Source organism: Ixodes scapularis, unplaced genomic scaffold (assembly GCF_016920785.2).
Source record: "Ixodes scapularis isolate PalLabHiFi unplaced genomic scaffold, ASM1692078v2 PGA_scaffold46__3_contigs__length_2488377, whole genome shotgun sequence".
Classification (NCBI taxonomy): domain Eukaryota; kingdom Metazoa; phylum Arthropoda; class Arachnida; order Ixodida; family Ixodidae; genus Ixodes; species Ixodes scapularis.
The window spans coordinates 1197103-1218651 of NW_024609875.1; the positions used below are offsets into that span (position 1 = coordinate 1197103).

General features: G+C 44.6%; 2 protein-coding genes, 2 long non-coding RNA genes and 1 pseudogene across 4 annotated transcripts; 3 read left to right on the forward strand and 2 right to left on the reverse strand.

The window, feature by feature from the left end:
• Window positions 1-6958: 6958 nt before the first annotated feature.
• Window positions 6959-7456, reverse strand: LOC120843815. The gene has a single exon (XM_040215251.3). The coding sequence runs from the start codon at window positions 7454-7456 to the stop codon at window positions 6959-6961; it is 498 nt and encodes a 165-aa protein (XP_040071185.1).
• A 2765-nt stretch (window positions 7457-10221) lies between these two features.
• On the forward strand, window positions 10222-11314 carry LOC115308857. Its single transcript, XR_005716265.1, has 5 exons — window positions 10222-10297; window positions 10517-10585; window positions 10659-10727; window positions 11019-11112; window positions 11222-11314. It is a non-coding gene; the product is annotated as an uncharacterized LOC115308857 (long non-coding RNA).
• A 702-nt stretch (window positions 11315-12016) lies between these two features.
• Window positions 12017-12471, forward strand: LOC120843803. The gene is made up of 3 exons (XR_005716266.1): window positions 12017-12093; window positions 12305-12383; window positions 12438-12471. It is a non-coding gene; the product is annotated as an uncharacterized LOC120843803 (long non-coding RNA).
• Window positions 12472-15913, forward strand: LOC121837530 (annotated as a pseudogene).
• Window positions 15914-17866: 1953 nt separating this feature from the next.
• On the reverse strand, window positions 17867-19145 carry LOC115313473 (P2X purinoceptor 7-like). Its single transcript, XM_040215252.2, has 3 exons — window positions 18953-19145; window positions 18409-18627; window positions 17867-18017 (listed from the first exon to the last, which is right to left on the reverse strand). The coding sequence occupies exons 1-3, from the start codon at window positions 19105-19107 to the stop codon at window positions 17867-17869; spliced, it is 525 nt and encodes a 174-aa protein (XP_040071186.1). The 5' UTR covers window positions 19108-19145.
• Between the last annotated feature and the right edge of the window lie 2404 nt (window positions 19146-21549).

Genomic DNA, 21549 nt, shown 5'->3' on the forward strand with positions numbered 1-21549 from the left:
CCCTCACCCCAACAGTATAATTTCAGCAATATTTCCGCTTTGTGACACAATTTATAGCAGTCCTCCACTCTACATTCTTCTCTTGCATCTGCTCGTGGTAAGCAGAGAACAAAGGAGGGGCTGCTGGGAGAATTGTGCACATCCCTCTCCGTCACTTCCTTCCACCCAATAGGAAGTTACAAAAAAGAAAATCTGCTTGAAATAGAAACCACCTTTCAGGCAACCATGTAAAATTATTCTTGCCAAAATGAGCTGCGCCCTAAATATTGTTATAATTGATTTTTTTAATGAAAATGCATCTTATGACATGGGTGTCCTATCCATGTTCTAACATTTTAGTGGCCCTTTAAAGGGTAACTGCAAAGAAAAAAAAGTTTTTTTTTTAAATAGCCTAATTGGGACAAGCATGTCAAAAAACAATTTTTCCGCGAGAAAAAACATTTTTTACAGCAATATTTATTGCGTGAGACTCATTTTAGTTTGCGGCTATTTCGTCCGTTTTAAATCGCGCGCCACGAAGTTGTGATTATGTGACGTCTTCCCCAAAAGGTTCTCATTGGCTAAGAGTTTGATTGACAGTTTAGATCCGGTTGTTAAACCTTTGTTATATGTTTCAATTTCCTTTTGAGCGGCATATTTTTACGTTTAAAGAATAACCCATGTGATGAGAGTTATTATTCTTTACAAAAGGTTTACAAGACGGGTACTTCCGTTTGGATTCATACAAACAAAAGCTTCGCCATTCTTTCATGGCCGCCGAAGTCTCTGCTCCCGCCTGTCTCGCGTACCTCGACTAATCGTTTTGCCGAAGTGATCAGTGTTTCGTCGTTTCGTGCTGACCCAGGTGCTTGAGTGAGACTTCTTGAAGTGAAGTAGTGTGTGTTTAGCAGCTGTCGCAGGTGTTAGTGATAGGAAGCGACGCGGGGTTTTTTGGGCTTTCATAGCGCGGTTCTTTCGTTTTCCTCTTTGCTTGCTTGGAGTGCTTTTTTTTTTTTTTGCTTGTTTGCGCGTGCAAATGCTGACTTTTCGGAGATGTCAGATGTGTGATCCCGACAGCGAGCCTTCCAGCAGCCCTGTCGCCCCGAAAGGAGTGCTATTAGGCTGGAGGCAATCGGGCGTTCGCGTAGCGACCAACGTGTCTAGTTACGTTCTCGTCATATCGCTCTGGAGGCCGTCGAGATTCGCCCCGTGTGCACCTAACATCCGCGACTAGACAGAAAATAAAAAAAAGCACAATGTCCATTACGTAAAAATGGTCTCAGTTCATGCATCTGTAGGCAGGTACGAAATCGTGCCCAAATTTATTCACACCGCACGATGCAACACGTCGCTGTACAAACGCAGTCCAACACGAAGCATAAAAACGGCAGATTTAGGACAACAATTCGGAGTCCATTGTTCAATTAAAACGACGTAAGTTTGTTGAAAACGCCCGCAGCTTTTTACTCACGGTATGCGTCGGGAAACTTCCACATTTTGAAACAGAACGAGGCAGATTTACTTTTAAAAACGCTCCCAGCGTCCTCCCGGACCAGTTTGACTGGATCAGCTGACGACGACGGGACTTAACTGGTTGAACGTCAACCCCACAAAAACCAATTTGCGCTCCGTGTTAGCACCGCATTACACACACCACGAACGTTTCAGCTCTGTCGCATCGCCGTGTTGCACCAAACAGAACGAGATCGCCGAAACCAACGCAGCGCTGTCGTGAACCTTGGCTTGTGGTTGCGCACTCGTGGATTCTGTGACTCCCTTCGCTTTCAAAGCGCGCACGACGATTACGAACGATACTTTCCGTCTTCCGGGAACATTACAGGGGCACTTCTCCGGTCACGTCTTCGCTACATGTGCTCGCAAACCGCGTCAAACCAAAACAATACGACAATTGACCCCGTAAGTGATGACGTCACAACATGGCGTCTGGGTCCAAACAAACTGTTGCTAGGGACGTTGCTATGGACCAATGCATGGAGACTCCAGATGAGGCTAAATTTTTGCTTACGAGTAAGTAAATAATGTTTTGTAAGCAACCTAACTTTTTGATATCTAATTATTAAGATGTTATTGTCGTCTCAGTGTCGTATTGCGACGATGAAAGCCATTTTGGAAGTATTATACTTCGCTTTGCTTTGGTAGCAGACGACACGGTTGCAGCGGGCGTCTATTGCGGCAAAAACAAGTGCATCGCTATGGCAGTAGAGGCCTCCGCATTGTGCGTTTTTTTCTGTGAAGAACCGAGTTTAGTTGCAAGGGGTGAAAATGCCGTTAAGTCCAACCGTGTCATGCAAATCAGTTACGACGACGATCTTAAGTGCTTTACCGGCGTAGTGCAGGCCAGCATGAAAAACAGATCGTACGCCGTCGAGGTAAGTCGTTTATTATTATTATTATTAAGGTTGTCAGGTTATTAACGAATCGCATGTCTATCGCAATTTCGCACTAGTTTGCTTTTTTTTTTTGTATACATCAAAGTTTGTGGATGTGATCTTTTGTTGAAGATCTCCACCGAACCCGCGATGCGAGTACAACCTGTAAAATGCATCGTAATTTTAATAACTGTAGACTAGAGGGCCCCTTTTTAGTGTTGTTAATTTCATTGTAGAAGGCCGATTTTTTAATTGTGCGCAATTAAAAAGACCCCTCTTGTAATCATTGATTTACGTTGAAACCGCGAAAATATATAGTTCAATGTAAAATTCATTGTAGTTATAAGAACTTTAGACAACTTAGAAGACCCCTCTTAATTGTTTTCATCTATCGAATTGAGAAAATAACATAAAAATACATTTTAAAAAATTAATTGGGATATAGCTATATGTCGCTGTCAAGAGTGGCTTCAAAGAAGCATGCTCGTGAAGCTGAGTAAGATTTGCAAACAGGAAATTCTAATGACAGGTACATAGAACTGAACTAGGGGATTTTATAAAAAAAATATTTTTCTTCAGGTTGAAATGACGAACCCCAAGACTGTGGCCAGGGCCACCTGCAACTGCCCTCGAGGTTCCCTTCGATGCCATCACATGGCAGCTCTCCTCCTCTTTGCTCACAAAAATATTTCCTGCACAGATCGAGCTTGCACATGGACCATGAAGACGACTTCAAAGGACAGACAGGTTGGACCAGTCGAGACTCTGATTCCGAGTCCATCTACTTCCACTTCACTGGATCGGCCCGTTAGTGAGGAGGACAAAGACTGGATTAGCAGTCGCCTGGATGCTCTTGGGGCCACAGTTGGCTACACATGGCTGTTGTCCAGAGAGCCAGACATGCCCATTCATGTCACTATTGAGGACCTAATATTTAGTGGTGAATACACCCAGGCAGCCGACCGAACCGCCTATCTGGTTGAGAAAGCCGCAAAGTCACGTGAAGAGATCCAGCAGCTGGCAGAGTCTACAACTGGACAACGCACAAATCCGCTGTGGCAAGTGGAGAGAAAGCTACGCCTGACCGCGAGTAACTTTGGAAAAGTCCTCAAGGCGTGTGAGAACGACAGCTTTCCTCCATCACTCTTTCGTCACCTACTTGGCGAATACTCACTGGAAGGTGTAAAAGCTGTCCAATGGGGCATCATCCACGAACCAGATGCTATCAAGGCATTTAGCGAAGCCACCAACCTGACGCCAACGCCAACAGGGCTCTGGCTGCACGAGTCGGGCCTGTGAGGTGCATCACCAGATGGTCTTGTTGGAGACGAGGCTGTTCTTGAAGTAAAATGCCCATGGAAATTTCTTGAGGGGTCGCTGCTATGCCACTTGAAGGGCGCCAAGGACTACAGCCTACGTTATGATGGCAGCAGCATGCTTGTGAACAAAGGCCATGACCACTACCACCAACTCCAAGCTCAGATGTATTTTGCGAAGCGAACTAAGGGGTACCTCACGATCTGGAACCCAAAAGGCAGTATCACCGTTGGAATTAGGAAGGATGCAGAGTGGGCAGCTAATCTCGACATTCTACTGCACTTTTATCATGACACTTTTATTCCACACTTATTCACGTACTAGCAATATGTAGATCATGATTAAAGTAATCAAGATTCTTGTCTCACGGTTACTAGTCATGATAGCTGACCAGCTTGCGTGTACTTTCATCAGTGTTGGGAAGTACTTTAAGTACATTGTACTTAAAAGTACTTTTTCAAGTAGGTTTAGGTAACTTGTACTTTACTTGAAGTACATTTTCTGAGCATGTAGTACTTTACTCAAAGTACATTTTATTTATAGTACTTTACTTCAAGTACTGGCCAGTGTACTTACTACTTTACTTAAAGTACATTGTATTTATAGTACTTTACTTCAAGTACATTGCGGCCAGTGTACTTACTACTTTACTTGAAGTACATCACGTCTCATTTACTTTGTACTTTACTTGAAATACTTTTTAGGTGTACTTTACCCAACACTGACTTTCATGCTCATCTTACGTATGTCACTGAACTCGAACACAAAGGCATTTACAGGTGCTGCTCTTCATCATCACACATTTGGTCATTTGTTTACTACTTCTCATGTTAGGAGCATCTTTTTGCCACGAATTGATACAAAACATGTTTACTAGTATTGCTACAGAGGGGAACTATGCACATGCTAGTGTATTTTTAGCTCCACATTCTCAACTCAGGCAGTCTAAACATGATATTGCGTTTTCTCGCATTATTCTCGCATTTAACCAAAAATATTAAAGCCATTGTTCATTTGTTTATGTCATGCTCTGTACAGTTTGTTGTCTATAATTATTCATGCAAAATAAAAGAAACTGAAAATGATCCAGTTCAATCTAACGAATCCTGTCTTTTCTACACGAGAGACATGGCTGCATGCATTTCGCACTACTACACATCAAGAGACATCATTCAATGAGTGAAGACGAAGGAAGACATGACCAGCCCAGCTGTTAATCATTACTGCAGCCACATATCTTTAGTTTTTGCGTCTGAAGCATATGACTTCAGTGTTTTTTTTATACTAGCTGTGTCTTTCAAACAGTTACATCTCTGACCTGTGAAGCTTCCATTGTGAACTATTTAGTGTTCCTCAATAATCTCCCTCTGTATTTTATGCTTTGTTTCTTTTTTTCTACAGTGCTCTCTCCATCAGTGAGCTGTATGCACTGTTAAATAGGTAGGGACTGGGGCAAGCAGTACTCACTGGCACATATTTATAGGAATTCATTTGGAAATATTTATTGACATATACCTCATAGATACAGGGGCTTCCAGTTCCACACTTAAATTCTCAAACATCTTTTAAAATAACAGAAACCCCCAAGCAACCTTCGCTGAGAACAGAGAATTCAGCATTATTATAATTAAGAGACTTCCAAATCTTGTTAACCACTATGTAAGCTAGTGAGGAAGCTTATAATCAAAGGCTTAAATGCATGGCTCAGTCATGTCTAAACTGCCTATACACCTTTCTTAGGGTAAAGACAGCCAAGAAACTTTTTTTTGGTTAAAAAATCCTTATGCATTCAGTATTTGAGTAAGGAAATTAGGGGAAAGTATGGATGGCAACTAAAATTATACCAAGTTATCTGTGTTTCATTTATTGTAGAACATCCATGGCCTCTCGACTATTGTGTTTGAAATATAGTTTAATAATCAAAAGTTCATCCAAGAAAAGAAGTGCACATAACAACATGCAATGCAACATGCCATGCGAGTTCGGTTGGTGTCCTGAATTACTTTCCTTGTTTCTTAATAACGCAAACCTCTAAAAAGAAACAGCTGCCTTTAGTAGGAATACAAGGGTGACTTCCACTTGTGATGACACACACATTTTTCACCAGTACGAGAATTGAACACATAACACAGGGGCCAAACTGGTGAAATGCTGCTGCACCCACAATATATTTACAAGCTGGGTTGCTAAAAAGGCATTTTTCGACATATAGAACAATAGGTGCATGAAAAACGTAAGCTAAGGTGAGGTTCCTGTGCGTTTGGCCTAGAACAGTCTAAACTGGTTGTAATTCAGACCTTGATGATGAACAACATTTTGGTACGTTGTAAAAAGAGTGGGCACTATGCAGATCCAAGGTTGAATCACCGGCAGAAAGAAAAACCAGCCAAACCTGGCAAATAAGTATACAAATGTCTGCTTCAACCAGATTACTTGTAATGAGTTTATAGTGGATGTGCACGCTTTACCTGGGAGTAGCTTACCAGTTAGGGGTGCAAAAATCTGCATAATTTTCTAATAAGGGGTCAAATATCGCCCTATTCGATTCAGCGTCTGAAGCATCTGAATCAAATAAATGTTTTCTAAAGTTTCAAATATTTTTCTAATAATTTTAGAAAGATTCAGTACCACTCTAAATGATTCATGCCACAAATTTTTCTTCACAGGCCTTTGCCACACACCTATACAGGATGATCGCGAGCAGTACCGGTCAATATTCGTATGGGGTCATTCTACCTGTCTTCTACTGCGCATACTGTTAACTGCACACTTTTTCATGAAATTAATCTTGCATGCTTTGAATTATAAATCTTCAACTACTTCTATCCCAATGTGGCTTGTGGAAAGACGTGTAATTACAAGTTGTATAATTTTTTTCTTGCAATTGTTTCTGCTATCTGAGATGTGAGCTCACATTCCGCATCTTGACCTTGTTCGTTTCTTCTGTTTTGGGTATATACTTTGTATTGACTGACTCCGAGTGGCCTCTTGATGTGATTTATATGCTTCTTTTGCACTTTACATTCTGCCAAAATCCTGCTGTGGCCAGAAAACTCGTACAAACTGTTATGGTTTCTGCCTCTATCTAATCACACCTTTTAATTCTAGTAATTTGTATATAGCATTTTGTTCTTTTAATGCTTTCTATAAAAACATAGTAATTTGTAGTCTGCACCCAACTCTTCGGTAACTAATCGAAAATTATTCGATTCGCGCTCGATTTGATTTGGAAAATCATTATTCACACCCCTTTTACAAAAGCTACTTCCAGGCTAGTTCTTCGGCCTGTAAAACTGTTCGGCTTCCTTCAGAAGTGGATTTTGGAAATTTGTTAGAGCAGCACAGACTTCCCAGACTTTTGAGGCGATGGGAAAAAATGTAACTGGAATGTATTCCAGTATCGTGTAGCCCTTAATGCGACCGATCGCCCTCTCAACGTGCACACGGGCCCTGGCAATTGATTTCGTCAGCAGGACCTGTTGTGGTGTGAATTGTGGCGTTGAGAGGAACGGTGGTATGTTAAGGCTCACTCCAGGAGGGAGGAGGTCTCTGATCAGGAAGCCCTTGTCTGCGAGCACAAGGTCCCCTGGCACCAGTTGTTTTAGCACGCCACAGTCCTTCACGATATCTTTGTCCGTGTTGGATCCTGGGTAGAGTTTGCTGACATACGTCACAACCCCATTTGGCGCCACACCAACCAGGCCTTTCAGAGTAGTGCTGCGCTTGTAGGGGCTGTACAAGATGTTCTGGAGTTTCATCTCCTGTTGCATTGTAGAAAAAAATGAAAACAAAGTTATTGAGGATTTTTGAAAGACAAATGAGCAGATTAGCTCAGACTGTCCTGAAACACAATAGCACTCAAATTATATCTCTTGAAGTGGCACGAGTGGGTCATGTATACTTAACACCCTCCGCCACAAAGTGGGTAAGTAATTATACATTTTAAGGTAGATTATCTTACATTTATAAAATATAAAATTTCACTCAGTGCTCTTCGGAAAACCTGGGCTAAGAGGAAACACATAGGTTTGAGAACTTATATACCAGCTTCTTAAAGGGTAACTGCAAGGAAAAAAAAGTTTTTTTTAATAGCCTAATTGGGACAAGCATGTCAAAAAACAATTTTTCCGCGAGAAAAAAAAATTTTTACAGCAATATTTATTGCGTGAGACTCATTTTAGTTTGCGGCTATTTCGTCCGTTTTAAATCGCGCGCCACGAAGTTGTGATTATGTGACGTCAATCCCAACAGGTTCTCATTGGCTAAGAGTTTGATTGACAGCTTTGGTCTTGGTTGTTAAACCTTTGTTGTAGGCTGCAATTTCCATTTGAGCGGTATATTTTTACGTTTAAAGAATAACCCGTGTAATGAGAGTCATCATTTTTTGCAAAAGGTTTACAGGACGGGCACTTCCGTTTGAATTCATACCATAACAAACAAAAGCTCCGCCATTCTTTTCGTGGCCGCCGAAGCAGCCGACGTCTGCTCCCGGCTGTCGCGCGTAGTTCGTTCGTTTCGTCTAAGTGAGTATTTCGTGTTGACCCAGGTGCTTGAGTAAGACATCCTGAAGTGAAGTGGTGTGTGTTTAGCAGCTGTCGCAAGTTTTAGTGATAGGAATCGACGCGGGTTTATTGTTATAGCGCAGTTTGTTACTTCCGTTTTCCTGGGTCAACCTAGCTTCCTTAGCGTGTTTTCTTTTTTTTTTTTTTTTTTGTTGCTTGCGCGTGCAAATGCCGACTCTTTTGAGATGTCAGTTCCTGCAAACCGGCTCCGTTGCTCTGTGAAGTGTTGCCGGATTAGTGATCGCGACAAGGAGTCTTCCAGCAGCCATGTCGCCCCGAAAGATGACAAGCTGAATGCTATTTGCAGTGTTGCCAGATGGAGAAAAAAAAAAGTCAGCAGATTGATCCCCAGAAAGTCAGTAGATTTGCACAAAAATCAGTAGATTCCACGAAATATGTGTTTGCCATGTTTTGTTATCTCCATTAATACACACTTCGAAGAAATAGTATAGAGTAACAAATAACATGGTAATAAGCACAAATAAAAATGAAAGACCAGTTCTCGAGTAACTTTATATAAAGGACAAATTAAAATGGCTCCATAAATGTTTTTGTTTTAGTCATTATTGACTGTTTCGAGGATTATTCTTTGAAATCGAGACTGAGGGCACTTTTGGGATCACAGATGAAGGTGACAATGCGACGTTCACCTGTTGCTATTATTGAAACGAAACCGAAACAAGACGCTCCGGCAAGTGCGCGCGAACATGTCCAATAGAAGTCCTCTGCATGCTGCCATCTTTCCTTACTGGGCTGTGGAAGGTTTTTGAAGCAACGCTGTTGGGCCGGAGCACTGTTGAGGCTACGCGTCGTCTGCTACGGGCTTATTTCTTTTTCGCCTGACCCTAAGTTTGCGTTCAAACGTGGAGAAACTTCATTCGTTAGCTTTTTAAGCCACCTAAGAATAGGATTATATCATTTTCTTGCCACAACCTGCCAAATAAAAAAAAAATAACTCAAATTTGGATGTCGATCCCATGCATTCCGCCGAACGAATGCATGAAAATTGCGGCTCTCTCCGCTCAACTCGAAGCTATTCTTGTAGATTATATAGGAGCAGCCGAGAGTTCAGGCCATGCGCAAACACCTCTCGCTCTGTGCCGCGGGCTGATTGGCTCACTCGGGAGAGGGACGTTACGGCGAGATCATAAGCTAGCCAAACTCTCTCAATATATGGCTCTGGCCCGGATGTCACCGTCGAACCTGCCCAACCTGACGAACCTGCTCTGGGTGAATAGATAGATGAATATACGGCTACGTCACTCGAATAGGACGGGCTTCTGGGCCATCTAGCCAGAGCTTCGTTTTTAATTCTGGGACATTATGAGTTTCCTTTGATGGGCGACACTGGGAACTGAAGGGGCCATATAATAAATTTTTAATATGTTTACTAAAAAAAAGTCAGTAGATTTTCTTGTTTTTCAGTGAATCAGTAAACCCGGAACGAAATCAGTAGATCTACTGATAAATCAGTAGACCTGGCAACACTGGCTATTTGGCTGGAGGCAATCGGACGCTCGCGCAGCGACAAACATGTCCAGGTATGTTCGCGTCACTTCGCTCCGCAGGCCTTCGAGATTCGCACCCCGCTCACTGAACGTCCACGACTGAGACGTGGGGCGGTCCCGACGCTATTCCTACCGAGTGCAACAGCAGCAAGTGCAGCATCATCGGTAAGTCAAACTTCTAGGGATAATTGCTTACTACATACGCTAAGGTTTCTGGTGGCGCATTGTCTCGTTTTAGAACTGTTCTATTTTATCCGAAAATTGTTGTAACGCTGGTAAGCGAGTTCCAGCTCAGAAGTTAATATTTTGCATCCAGCAATTACAAACATCCTAAATCACTGTGGCCAGTGATTAGCACCTACGGGTACGGGCTACTTGCCTTCAGTGTTGTTTACCCACGCCACCAAGAATTGAATGAAGAAATATCAAAATTTAGAACGCATTCTCTTCTGTGCAATCCAACCAGCTGATAACCGGACCAACAAGGCTGGGGCCAGCACCTGTGCCTAACCATGACAGCCAAGTTGGAAGCCCCTCTGCAGTGAGTTTTCTGCTGCCGCTATTTTGGTCCCCAAAAATTTAGAACGCATTCTCTTCTGTGCAATCCAACCAGCTGGTAACCGGACCAACAAGGCTGGGGTCAGCACCTGTGCCTAACCGTGACAGCCAAGTTGGGAGCTCCTCTGCAGTGAGTTTTCTGCTGCCGCTATTTTGGTCCCCAAAAATTTAGAACGCATTCTGTTCTGTGCAATCCAACCAGCTGATAACCGGACCAACAAGGCCAGCACCTGTGCCTAACCGTGACAGCCAAGTTGGAAGCCCCTCTGCAGTGAGTTTTCTGCTGCCTGCTATTTTGGTCCCCAAAAATTTCGAACGCATTCTCTCCTGTACAATCCAACCAGCTGACAACCGGACCAACAAGGCAAGCACCTGTTCCTAACCATGACAGCCAAGTTGGAAGCCCCTCTGCAGTGAGTTTTCTGCTGCCGCTATTTTGGTCCCCAGTGTGCATGTACATTAGGTGTAAGCTGCACATTTCACTATAATTTCCTCTGCACTTAGCAACTGACAGAACCAAGAAAAGACCAAGCGGCTGCACCTGTGAATGACTGTCAGTCAAGAAGCACATTCAAGTGCTTGAAACCATGGCATTTATTTGTAGGCTGTCGGATGCTCTCCTGTTCAGCTGACTATGTGTACAGTTGCTACTGCATGCAAGAGATTTAGACCATACTTAGTACTTCTTGCAGTCTGTGTTGTAGGCTCACTGCTGCAGGTGCTCTGCTCCTCGTGCAACTGTTGGCACACAAACAGAGGCGACAGATGCAGACACTGCAGATTCTGTCATACCCGTGTGTGAGTATAACTGAATGCTTAAAGTACGGTGTTTTAGGAATACATCGCAATCTCGGCAGCATTTCATGCCAACTTCTTACTGAGCTTAAGTTATGTGTTCTATCTCCAGCTGCACAGGTCAACCCTGGGTGCAATGCGGCTGCCCCCCCACCACAACCAGGCAGGAAGTCCTCAGGAGCACTTCCGAGTCCAGTGCAACCTGCCACAGCACTGCAAGCTCGGCTACCTTCACCCATCCCCAGCACGACCTCCAGCCTGCGAGCCCCAGACCAGCTCAGCAGTGACGTTCAGGACAGCCATCGCAGGTCCACGCCTATACCACCTGATGACGACCACAGCGCGTGGCGGGTAAGTCCCAGTGAACAGCTGGATAGGCCTTGGATTGCAGGCAAAGATGGGGAGGTGGAGGATGCGTCAGATGACCCCTCAGACAGTGACATGGGCACCAACGGAAAGGGCGACATGAGCACCGACATGGAGGAGTCTGACATCCATTTCGAAGCAGAGAGCAGCACTCACCCAGGTGAGGACCTGCACATGCTTCAAAGACAATGAGATGGTTACACCAGAGGGGACCATCCCACCGGACATTCGTTTTTGGTGCCCCCACACCACAACCAGGCGGAAAGTCCCCAGGAGCGCTTCCCAGTCAAGTGCAACTTGCCACAACACTGCAAGCTCGGCTACCTTCGCCAATCCCCAGCATGACCTCCAGCCTGCGAGCCCCGGACCAGCTCAGCAGTGATCTTCACGAAAGCCGTCGCAGGTGCACGCCCATACCACCTGAGGGTAACCACGGCGCAGGACAGGTAAGCCCCAGTGAACAGCTGGATAGGCCTTGGATTGCAGACGATGGTGAGCTGGAGGACACCACGGACGACTCCTCAGACAGTGACATGGGATCCGACGGAGAGAGCGACACGAGCACCGACATGGAGGAGTCGGACATTCGTTTCGAAGCCGAGTGCGGCACTGACCCAGGTGAGGAGCTGCACATGCCTCAAAGAGAATGAGATGGTTCCACCAGAGCGAAACAGTCACACCGGATATTTCTTTTGGTGTGACGGTCTGAGACGAAAGCTTGGCCCTCACTTAACATTCAAAGATGTCTGTCAGAGGGATGCCAACTCGGAAGTGTGTCCATACTATGCTATGCAAACTCATGACCGTTTCAAACTTCCTTACATTGTAGACCAAGATATGGACGAGTCTGCTGGTCCTGGTGAACCCGACACCACCTACGTGCTTTCTGCAGACGAAAGCTTCATGAGGTAGCACTTTTAGGGAAGTTCAAGTGTGTGTTACAGTTGAATTTTTATTTTCAGTGACCGTGAACAGGTGCCACCCCAGAAGGAGCGCAAATTTATTGTATTTGCGGGTTGCCTCCTGGAGCTCTTCAAAGTGTCGCACCTGCCTTGCCATTTGCCGCAACAACATCGTAGTCCAGGGCACTCAAGTGAAGATAACAAGCACCTGTGCACAGAACCACGTGGAGCGGTGGTGGAGCCAACCTCAGGTGAGTGGCAAAGCAGCAGGCAATATCTTGATTTGTGCGGGAATTCTGTTTTCAGGAGCCCCTGTTGCGACTACCCTGCGGTTGCTCAAGTCCATCAACGTCGCAACAGTCTCGGAGCGCACCTTCCACTACTACCAGCAGGCTTACCTGCTGCCCGCTGTGAAGCAGGTTAGTTAGTATAGGAAGGGGTTTAAAAATAAAAAAAAAATGGCATAGCATAACTAACTTACAAGACATAATTGCTTGCCAGGTGTACAAGCGGCACAACTCTGAGCTTCTAGAAGGACTCCAAGGAAAGACCATCGACCTAGCTGGAGATGGGCGCTGCGACTCGCCGGGGTTTAGTGCAAAATATTGCACTTACAGCTTCCACGAGGCGAGCACCAAAAAAGTCATTCACATCGAGCAGGTGCAAGTCGGTGAGGTAAGATTTACTAACCAAAACAAAAGGCCTACTCTGCATCACACACCCCTTTGTTTAGAATAATTAGAAATCATCCTTATTGTCTCTTTAAGTGTGATATTTCTAAGAACCTTACAATCAGACTGCAGTACGGTGACTGTTGTACTAATGAATGCATACACATTGTGATCAGTCAGATGAGGTGCCCTCCAGCAACGCCATGGAAAAGGTGGCCTTCGTCCGTGGCTTCACCAAGCTCAAGAAGGAAGACTTCACCATTGGCTCTTTCATCTCGGGTACGTGAAACTTTCAACATAAGCTACTCACCTAACTGTTTTTTTCTGGCTCTCTGTAAGGTTAACCAGCTATCTGTTATTTGGTGTTCATTACAATACAAGCCCTTATATGCAGACCGTCACCCAGGCGTTGAGCACCACATGAGAACCGAAGAAGGGGGCACAAAGCACTACTTCGACACATGGCACATTGACTAAGGTTGGTTTCCCAATATTTCATTTTATTTACTGATAGGCAGTGACTAATTCGACAATCCGTGGTCAAAATAACATTATAAATTACTTTTATGTGTATGACGGTGATTCCAAAGGGCGTGCACCCGCCAAAATAGTTTCTTTATTATTGTGACCTCCTTCGTAGAAGTATTGTTGTTCTCACTGGATGTAATGGAATAAAATGAGATAACCATTTCAAGGGCTTTGATGCAACAAAATTGATGCGTTTTCCAACACAAAAGGTCATTTATACGACCTGTACGCCAACGGCATTGTCGAACACTTTGCTTACAGACAGCGAAACGGAACCTTTGAACTGTGGTTCGAATCAAGACTGGGCATCAGTATAGAGATAATCAAACGTTGCTTTTCATAGATTATTTCACAGCAATTGTGAGTCACTAGCGTGAATAGTTGCTCCTTGGTGCTGTTATCGCCGTGGGAATAAGGACGAGACCAAACATTGTACGCGTGAACCACTACCCAGTCTGTTGCACAGGACACCAGTCAAGAAACACCTTGCTTACATGCAGAATAAGACGATACTCAAATTAAACTTTGTTTCTTAAATTTACGAGAGAACAACAGTTCAAAATCCATGCACCACCCGTCACCCGTCGAACTCTGGAGCACAAACCATACACATTCGAATCTTGAGCACATACCACACACGTCGAACAGAGAATGATTTTTTTTCAGGTAGAACTTGCGAAGCACCGTGCCTTGCAAAGAGCGTAAAAGCTGACATGATACCTGAAGCTGTCAAAATATTAATTGAAAGCTGTTTGCATGTCTTCGGGAAATAATATCGTAGACTTAGTTTGTTCACAGACATTGAAATAGTCACGGCCATACCTGACTACCCGGCAAATTTCTGTATGGCAGTGGACACTTCTGACGTATAGCTAACAATTGTACACTTTTCCAGGCTTGAAGAAGAAGCTCCAAGCAGCAAGCCGAAAGAGCGAGTCGAGGGAACTGCAGGTGTGGGTGCAGCCAATCACGAACCACCTGTACTACTGTGCAGCGCTGGGTGATGGCAACGGCCCACTCCTAGTAAGTATGTGGCTCAGCTTACTGAACCACGTGGTGGACAAGCACGATGGCCACGATGGACCGTTCAGCGAGTGCCTGCACCAGCCACTTTCTGACCGTGCATGGTTGACTGAGGGTAAGTTCATTTCTCGGTTCCTTGTCCAGGACACCCCTCCTGCGATTCTGATGTAGGAAAAATAAAAATACTTCTGAATGGCGTCCATCATAGCTGTGTGCTTATTCCAGGAACCCCAGCGTACAACAAGCTCCGGAGCATTGTTTCAAGCCCGCGGCTCCTCAAGGACATCAGGCATCTGTCCCCCGGGTCCCACACATCCTCCGTGGAAGCGTTTAACAGCGTGCTGATTGGGTTCGCCTCCAAGTCTCGGGCATTTACGCCAGAAGGAATGGAAGCGAGGTAAACAACTCTTCTAATTGAATGACCATTCCTGGCATGGTGGCCTGCAGCCGATTCTGAAAACAATATTTAATAAAAAAAAATCCCTAATGTTCTTTTCGTGGAATTAGCATGATAGACATGTGCAGTACAAGGTCACTCAATGGCAGTTGAGAGCGCCCGTGAAACTAGGATAATACGGAGTCTATACTTTCTTCCTTCAAGTGTATGTATACATTTCGGTCTCCACATTGGAACCAAGTTCTTTTGTATAAGCACCAGCCCATATCTTGTCTGTTTTCACTGCAGAACCCTGGTTGCTGTACTGCACTACAATGAAAACGTTGGGCGGGAGCAGGCCACAACCCGGGAAGGAGTACGGCGCTTCATGGTCGTCACGTCCAGAGCACGGAAGGGCCATTCCACAGCACGGCCAATCCCAAGCGACGCAACGTTTGGTATGTTATTGCTCCTTCGTTTGGGGACAAAACAGTGACACAAGATTCTGTCTTTCAGAGTACCGTGATGAGCTCATGGATGAGGTCATGACCTGCCTGGAAAAGTGGCCGACCCTGAGGGAAGCCCTCGAGGCGAATGCGTCGCAGCATCTGCCACCGATGTGTGCAAAATACCCGAGGCCCCCCAAAAGTGACCTGATTGCGGCCAGACGATCCCGCTTCAGCTTTCATGCCGGATACGTTAACACAAGTACCGAATGTTTCTGATAACAAGACAGCCTCAAGAGTAATAAATATGTCAATAGCCTAGCTACCTCCTGATCCAAGGGATGATAGATTTTACAATAGCCTTCAACTGCATTATTTTTATGTTTTTGTTGATAATTGGCAATACAAGCATTTTTAGCTGTTGCTAATATTTAAATTTTCTCTGCAGATCGTCTCAGGACCAGTCCTGAAGCACCTTTGGGCGTGAGGTAGGTAACGGGTAATGCGTAGTGAAGCGATCATTCTCCTCCTGCGAGTTTCAGGTGTGCCCTCCGTGCTGCAACATTACCCTGAGGCATAGAGAAATGTGTCCTCTGCGGGTACATTTTTTTTTGCTGCGATTTATTTAACTGAACTGCATTGCTGTTTCATTGTTCCTTTCTTTGCAGTGCAGGTAAGTGCCTTTGTGCTGCTTGTCTGTGTGGTGTTTTTGTATTTCAGAAGCACACGTAGGTGCTCTAGTCACTCTTCTCCACGTGACCGAGTCTCTGCTCGGGCATGAGGTAGGCAACGTGTAGGGAAATGATTTTTTCTTTCCTGAAAGTTCCAGGTGTTCCCTCCGTGTCTAAACATTACCCCGAGGCATAAAGGAAATGTGCCTTGTGCGTCCCTCAATTTTTTGCTGGTTTGTCTAACTATACTGTGTTGCTTTCTTAGCAGTGTAGGTAAGTGCTTGTCTGCTGCTTTTGTGCGTGGCGTTTTTATATTTCAGAAGCAGCGGTGGGTGCTCACGTCGCTCTTTTCTGCGCGGCCATGTCTGCACCTCGGGCATGAGGTAGGTAATGCGTAGTGAAGCAATCATTTTCCTCCTGCAAGTTTCAGGTGTGCCCTCCGTGCTGCAACATTACCCTGAGGCATAGAGAAATGTGTCCTCTGCGGGTACATTTTTTTGCTGCGATCTATTTAACTGAACTGCATTGCTGTTTCATTGTTCCTTTCTTTGCAGTGCAGGTAAGTGCCTTTGTGGTGTTTTTGTATTTCAGAAGCACACGTAGGTGCTCTAGTCACTCTTCTCCACGTGACCGAGTCTCTGCTCGGGCATGAGGTAGGCAACGTGTAGGGAAATGATTTTTTCTTTCCTGAAAGTTCCAGGTGTGCCCTCCGTGCCGAAACATTACCCCGAGGCATAAAGGAAATGTGTCCTGTGCGGGCTCAATTTTAATTTTTTTTCTTGCGATTTGTCGAAATATATTGCATTTAACAGTTCTATCTTATTGTTACTTTTGCAGTGTGGGTAACTTCCCGTCTGGTTTGTTCTTTTTTCAGAATGCTTCAAGTGCCAATTTCCTTCATTGCTTCCCTTCCCTTCTTCCCCCCCCCCCCCCCCCATAAACTGGTGTGCCGTTGATGAATGGCAAGTGTAATACAAACCACATGCCACCATATTCTGAGGCTTTTTATAACGTACATCCCTCCTCCCTCACTGCATGTGTAAATATCAATAAAAGTTTACTCCACTGACTTTTTTTCCCAGAACTTCTTTATTTGCATACAACATTGCACACCAAGTCAACCTCTTGAATATCATAAGAGATGTGTCATGTTACTGGGAAATAAGGAAAAAACCGAATACCACAATTCGCAAACACAACATGCAGTGCAATGCAAGACGTTTCATGTTACTGGGAAACGCAGAAAAAAACCTACAACATAACATAAATGAGTATGAAACTAAGTTAACAAATAGCATCAAGACACTAGCTGTGTAGTAATCACCCTTAAAATCTAAAGCTTGGGAACTACTTTTTTAACAAAAATAATTTCAGGACCAGAACTGTCGTTCGTACACTTCTTACACCTCACCGTTCTAATGTGACCCTTCACATATTCTGAGCGCCTCTTCGGTCACTTACAATTATGTGCGATCCTTTCTACTGTCGAGCAGCGGCCGTTGGAATTGGGTGAAAAAATGTAAAGAGATATTTCGAAAGAAAAAAGAGGTGAAGTTTGTTTGACCGCTCAGGAGGTCGCCTCGAATGCTGGTAGCCGCTGTATCGCAGATCACGCCGACTGTTCTGGTGGCATCATAAAACCAGTCGTGCTCCTGATTGCCTACCGAATAAGGGCAATGGAGCTGAACGACATGGGGCTCATGGGACAGAGGAGCACCCATTAACTGTTCTCGTAACTTAAGGGATGAAGTTGTGTGCTCATAAATCCGACGGCTCACAGAGCTTCAAAGCCCCGGTATTCATCAGATGGATACATGTTTTGAATAGCCTGTACAACACAAGCTGGCAAGACCATCCAGTGCCCTCTGCCAAGGCGGCGCCAGATCCACCAGACAAACTGCCGGTACGCCACATACCGGTACTTCCTGTTGAAAGACCAGAATGATGACTTAGGTGACACATGAGAATACAAGAAAAACTCGGGGAAGAGACTGCTCTGAAGAGCAGAAATGTTGTGAATCTAAAAAAAAAAAAAGAAACAATGGACTATATGCAATCAAATCAGCCCACAGTAAAATTAACTTATCACCTCAGATAGTAACAAGATGCACATAATGTGAACAAGTATCGCTCCTCTTGCCGATTGTCTATGCACCAAACAAATAGGCCCCCATCGACAGCAAGGTCATAATTACAATCACAGCAAAAGTCAGTCATGCCCCAGCATCTGCTTACTAAGTCAGGCCAAATAATGTAGTAAAAATACATCAACGTTTCTGGTCTACAGCATGCAACACGACGTGGTGTTAGCCTTACTTATGGGTGCTCCTCTGTCCGATGAGCTCCATGTCATTTAGCTCCATCGCCCTCATCCGGTAGGCGATCTGGAGCACGACTGGATTCAGGATGCCACCGAAAAAGTCGGAGTGATCGGTGATGCAGCGGTTACCAGCCTTGGAGGCGACCTTCGGAACCTCCAGGCAGCAGACGCACTCGCGGGCTGTCGGCATTAGCTGGCAGCGGCCGCAGAGGCACCTGGTTGCACGTAATATCGCAAGAGTCAATAGCAGCAGTAGACTAACTTTTTTTCTTTCAGTCTTGACAAATCGAGGAAGTTGGGTACCACCCGAGCCATTCAGTGGCCAATTCGTCGAAGCATGCGACGTCTCGCGCGAGAAGGTAGCAGCGACGCAGTCCTTTTCATTTCATTTATTTATTTATTCGCTTTCCCACAGCACCAGGGTGGCATTACAGTGGGGGGAAATCGTACATTAATGTGATACATTGAAGCAATACAAAGGAGCATAACAGAACGCGGACATGCATAACGCCTAACGAAGAACAGCTGGAGTTCAATTACCAGCGGGTGTCGTCCAAGCGCGCCGAAGGCTCGGGAGGTTCGGGCGGTGCGCCGTCGTCGTTGTCGGCAGCCGTCCTCCGCGGCGTGTCTTCGAATGACCGAAGACCCAGCTGCTCGCTGCGGTCAAGAAGCTGACGCTTCAACTCGGGGTCCATTTTGCGCGAGGACACAGAAGTAAAGTGCAGAAGCTACAAAAGGCTGTGGACAGTAGTACGCACACAAGACGCACCGGAAATCGGGACGCTGCGTACGTTCAACTCCGCAGCCAAGCCAATCCAACAGCAAATCCAAGAGCGAGGGGCGGGGCGATCTTCTTCTCCGGGGGCGGCGAAAGAGCGGAAGTTTCAAATGTGGAGAGTTGTGACTCTGACTAAATTACGTCCTGTGACGCAAATATTGTAAAAAAAAAAATTTTCTTTCGCGGGATATTTGTTTTGGGACGTACTTGTCCCAACTAGGCTGTTTAAAAAAAAAAAAACTTTTTTTTTTTTGCAGTTACCCTTTAAGAGGGAAGTGCGCTTGACTGCAGCAAAGACGTGTGTGATTTTTGTTATGTTTTGATGGAGATCTACCATGATCAAGAAAACCAGCAGGTCGAGGCTCAGCCGAACTGCTGCTTTCCCACGGTGCTTCCGTGTGCACGAGGAGAAGCAGAATTTCCAGGAGTTCATATAGATATTTATGCACATGTTTTATAAAAGTTTTGAGTTTTTATATGGCATCAATTATTTACTTAGATATTTCAAACTTGTCTCTCACAAGATTATCATTAATCATCGCACTTTGACGTTCTTCACAAATTACATCACCACTTGGGCAAAGACAGCATCTGCTTTCATGCAGTCCTGTATGTGTTGGCAACATTTCTTGCCAGCTACATATAGGCTGTTACAAATTTGGGCTGAGGCACCCAATATTACAAGCGCTCAAAACACATGCGTTGCGAAACAATTGCTAGAAATATAGGTCAGGCAGGAGAATGTGATATGTGTGAAACATTGAACGGTATGTGAGCTGTGTACGTTCAGGTCCTGTAGCAGCTGCAATTCTTTCTTGTGTTTTTTTTTCTGACATTTTATATTTGACATTGTATTCTGTAGTTTATAAAGTTAATGATTGCCAAAAAACAAATCGGAGGCAGCACCCTGAGGCCCGTGACCTAAAAATTCACTGCTAAGAAGATAGAGCAGAATGCTCTTCGATACTAAGGCAATGAAATGTATTTGTGTGATATGGCAGAATACAATACATATTTCCTTCATATGGCTAAGCTGAAAACTTCAGTTGTATTTTATACCTTTGGGACAGCAGCTTCAACCTCTGTGCAGTCGAGGATGATTCTGCAGTTGGTGATGCTGGCAAAACATGACGGGAGACAGGCCTTGTTCTTGTTCACCGAAGGAATCTGGCCTATCAGCCCATCGCAAAGCACATTGCGTAATATGTTGACCCATGTGAGCACCACATTTGAGACTGTGGCAGTGCTGCAGCTGAATCGAACAGCAAGGTCAAGGTGGGTGGTGTTCGAGCGCAGCTTGACGAGAGTCATGAATAGCTGGTCAGCCAGCTCAATGGACTGCACCTGCCATCCCGCACGGTAGCTTATGGTGAACCTCTGGCACAGCTCTAGCAAGAGATAAAACATATCTTTGTGTGGCAGCCCCTTGTAGAGAACGACCAGGTTGGTTTTCTCCTCAATTGAACTGAAGGTGAACCGTCTTTGGTGTTCTTTCCCGGAAGCCTCTTCCTCCTGTAATATAATTTAGTGAACCTAATATATATGATATATCATAGCAAAATATGTACTCAAATTACAGTATGTACGACTTGTAACCCCCCTCTGACCTGAATGGAACGAAAAATGTGTGCTATAACTGATGCTGCCAAATTGTAAGCTTGCTTCTCAGTTTATGTATACTTTAAATGTAGAGTTGCATGCTATAATAATATTCTGTGAATATAGTAGTGCTGACAGTAAATTATGATCGCTGATGATTAGCTTAGTCTATTTTGTGCCCAATATACATGGGTTTCTCTTAAAATCTGGGGAGGAACCTAGACAAGTCATAATCAGCATACAAACCGGGGAAAAGAAAATATTTATCTTAATTAGGCAACTGACTCAAGTTTGAAGTGCATCAAAAGTTAAGATCAAAGCAAACCCTTCTTTGAAGTTTTTCCCAGTTAAGTCTCTTATTTCTAGTTCTCAATCGTTGTTCGCTATACTATATAATCTGCCGTGTTGAAGCAGCTGGGGATATTTGAAGTAATACTAGTAAGATATATTGTGCAAAGGGGGCTGAATCAATCTCCCCCACCCCTGTCACCCCCCCCCCTCCACCCCCTCCCCGCACAACTCCTGATGTCACTGTCTTGGATGTGAAAATATGTGCATGTAGGCATGCTAACTTTAACCTTCAGATGAAAAATCATGGTTATGATTCATATGTTAAAGAGGCATGTTTGATGTGACATCTTTTCAATTAAAGAACATATTAAAAGCAGACATACTCTCTGCAGGAAGTAATTCTCCGCTTCTAGTACAGCTCTTGACGTGGTAGGTTTGTGCGCCTGCTGTGGTGTGTGGGGTTCTGTTC